General features: G+C 45.9%; 1 protein-coding gene across 1 annotated transcript in view; it reads right to left on the bottom strand.

The window, feature by feature from the left end:
- Window positions 1-1,931: 1,931 nt before the first annotated feature.
- Window positions 1,932-2,935, bottom strand: part of LOC114552068 (serine/threonine-protein kinase Nek5) — a 22,955-nt gene continuing 21,951 nt past the window's right edge. Inside the window, exons 7-8 of the mRNA XM_028572768.1 lie at window positions 2,610-2,664; window positions 1,932-2,347 (exon numbers count right to left, since the gene is read on the bottom strand). Coding sequence (XP_028428569.1) covers window positions 2,120-2,347; window positions 2,610-2,664 — 283 coding nt within the window. The 3' untranslated portion in view covers window positions 1,932-2,119. The remainder of the gene's footprint in view (window positions 2,348-2,609; window positions 2,665-2,935) is intronic.

Genomic DNA, 2,935 nt, shown 5'->3' with positions numbered 1-2,935 from the left:
CTAGTAGTCCTTACCTAGGTACTGTCAGGGCCCTCATACTCTGCTTCTGACTGGCTAGTAGTCCTTACCTAGGTACTGTCAGGGCCCTCATACTCTGCTTCTGACTGGCTAGTAGTCCTTACCTAGGTACTGTCAGGGACCCTCCCTCATACTCTGCTTCTGACTGGCTAGTAGTCCTAACCTAGGTACTGTCAGGACACGCCCTCATACTCTGCTTCCTGACTGGCTAGTAGTCCTTACCTAGGTACTGTCAGGACCCCCTCATACTCTGCTTCTGACTGGCTAGTAGTCCTTACCTAGGTACTGTCAGGGCCCTCATACTCTGCTTCTGACTGGCTAGTAGTCCTTACCTAGGTACTGTCAGGACCCGCGCCCTCATACTCTGCTTCTGACTGGCTAGTAGTCCTTACCTAGCTACTGTCAGGGCCCTCATACTCTGCTTCTGACTGGCTAGTAGTCCTTACCTAGGTACTGTCAGGGCCCTCATACTCTGCTTCTGACTGGCTAGTAGTCCTTACCTAGGTACTGTCAGGGCACGCCCTCATACTCTGCTTCTGACTGGCTAGTAGTCCTTACCTAGCTACTGTCAGGGCCCTCATACTCTGCTTCTGACTGGCTAGTAGTCCTTACCTAGGTACTGTCAGGGCCCTCATACTCTGCTTCTGACTGGCTAGTAGTCCTTACCTAGGTACTGAGCATGTGCGACTCCCAACAAAGATGTTACAGCAGTGAGATGTCTCACTCTGTAGCTAAAACAGAGAGCTCAACACACAGGGTGAAAAGAGGAGCTGCAGCAATGTGCAGTACCACAATGGCGTTTTCTGAAAATCAAACCACATAAACCTCTTCTGGTATAACCTCTAAATACCATTATGAAGCTGAAAATGAGCATAATATGACAGTTCCTGTAAACATTTAAAGGATGTCCAGTGTTTATAACATGTCTGAATGCTGCATTATGGTTTATCTGCCTCTCAGTGTTTACAGCAGACAAGGGAAGCTACTTCATGTGCTGATATCCTGAACAGCTGCTCCAACTGTTTACTGACATCCTGACATTCACACTTTCCTCTTTACGTATACTTAGAAATAATCTGTCTAGGAAATTGTGAAAATGTCCTAATGGTTTGTGAAGTTTGATAAATACATCTTAAACCAAAAAAAAAAAATACTACATACTCCCACGCTCAAATCCCAGTCATTAGAGTTCACATAGTTCAAGTACCAGAGGTACACACACACACACACACACACACACACACACACACACACACACACACACACACACACGGACGGACAGACACACACACACGGATGGACAGACACACACACACACACACGGACGGGCAGACACACACACACGGACGGATAGACACACACACACACACACACGGACACACAGACACACACAAACACACACAAACACACACACACAAGTGTGTCTCACTATCTTTGTGGGGACCCATCATTGACATAATGCATTCCCTAGTCCCTTACTCTCACCTTAACCATCACAACTAAATGCCTAACCTTAACCCTTACCCTAACCTTAACCATCACAACTAAATGCCTAACCTTAACCCTTACCCTAACCTTAACCATCACAACTAAATGCCTAACCTTAACCCTTACCCTAACCTTAACCATCACAACTAAATGCCTAACCTTAACCCTTACCCTAACCTTAACCATCACAACTAAATGCCTAACCTTAACCCTTACCCTAACCTTAACCATCACAACTAAATGCCTAACCTTAACCCTTACTCTCACCCTAACCATAACCTAATTCTATCCCTAATCCTAAAACCAAGTCTTAACCCTCAAACAGCCCTTTAAACTTGTGGGGTCCAGCATTTTGGTCCCCACAAAGCTGTCCGGGCCCCACAAGTATACTGTAGTCCTGCTTTTCGGACCCCATGAATATAGTTAAACAAGAACACACACACACGGACGGACACACATACAGACACGCGGAGATTAGAGATTAGATTAAACTGTATTGTTCAGTGTACACGTACAAAGGCAGCGAAATGCAGTCTTCAGATGTGTTTACATCCTGAAAATTATGCTTAAACTCGGCAAAATAATCGACAGAAAATCTGCAGAATTCTGCTCATCAATGTCTAGGTCCAGCTACAGGTACTACTGTACACATGCACCCTTTCTGTCGCCGGAGGGCCTCCGTCTCCACACACAGGGAAGAGACATGAGTAAATGCTGAGAGTCTGACCTTAAAGAGCTGTGTGACGAGCAGGCGCAGCTCGTAGGAGTAGCGGCTCGGCGCTGGGCTGTAGCGCCCCCTGCAGATCTTACTGACCAGCTGACGGAGACTGCTGCCCTCAAACTGCAGGGGAAGACAGACGGACAGACAGGCAGACAGACAGACAGACAGACAGACAGACAGTAACTCGTTTATTAAAGTAAAAGAAGTCCGGCATTCAAAACTTTCCTCAAGTAACGGTACAAAATTATCAGCATCAAAATATCATATTATTGTTATGTTCATCTAGCTTCTAGCTGTGTGTGTGTGTGTGTGTGTGTGTGTGTGTGTGTGTGTGTGTGTGTGTGTGTGTGTGTGTGTGTATGCTTGGTGTTGTGCAGCTTACTGGATGCCTCAGGGTGCAGATTTCATACAGGACACAGCCCAGAGACCAGATATCCCTGCAGAGAGGACACACACACACAAGGTCTGTATTACTATCTTTGTGGGGACATTTCATTGACATAATGCATTCCCTAGCCCCTTACCCTCACCTTAACCATCACAACTAAATGCCTAACCTTAACCCTTACCCTAACCTTAACCATCACAACTAAATGCCTAACCTTAACCCTTACCCTAACCTTAACCATCACAACTAAATGCCTAACCTTAACCCTTACCCTAACCTTAACCATCACAACTAAAATAACCTTAACCCTTACCCTAACC

Source organism: Perca flavescens, unplaced genomic scaffold (genome assembly GCF_004354835.1).
Source record: "Perca flavescens isolate YP-PL-M2 unplaced genomic scaffold, PFLA_1.0 EPR50_1.1_unplaced_scaf_65, whole genome shotgun sequence".
In the NCBI taxonomy this organism is placed as follows: Eukaryota; Metazoa; Chordata; class Actinopteri; order Perciformes; family Percidae; genus Perca; species Perca flavescens.
Note: the sequence above shows the minus strand (reverse complement) of the source record. Positions and strands in the feature narration are given on the sequence as shown.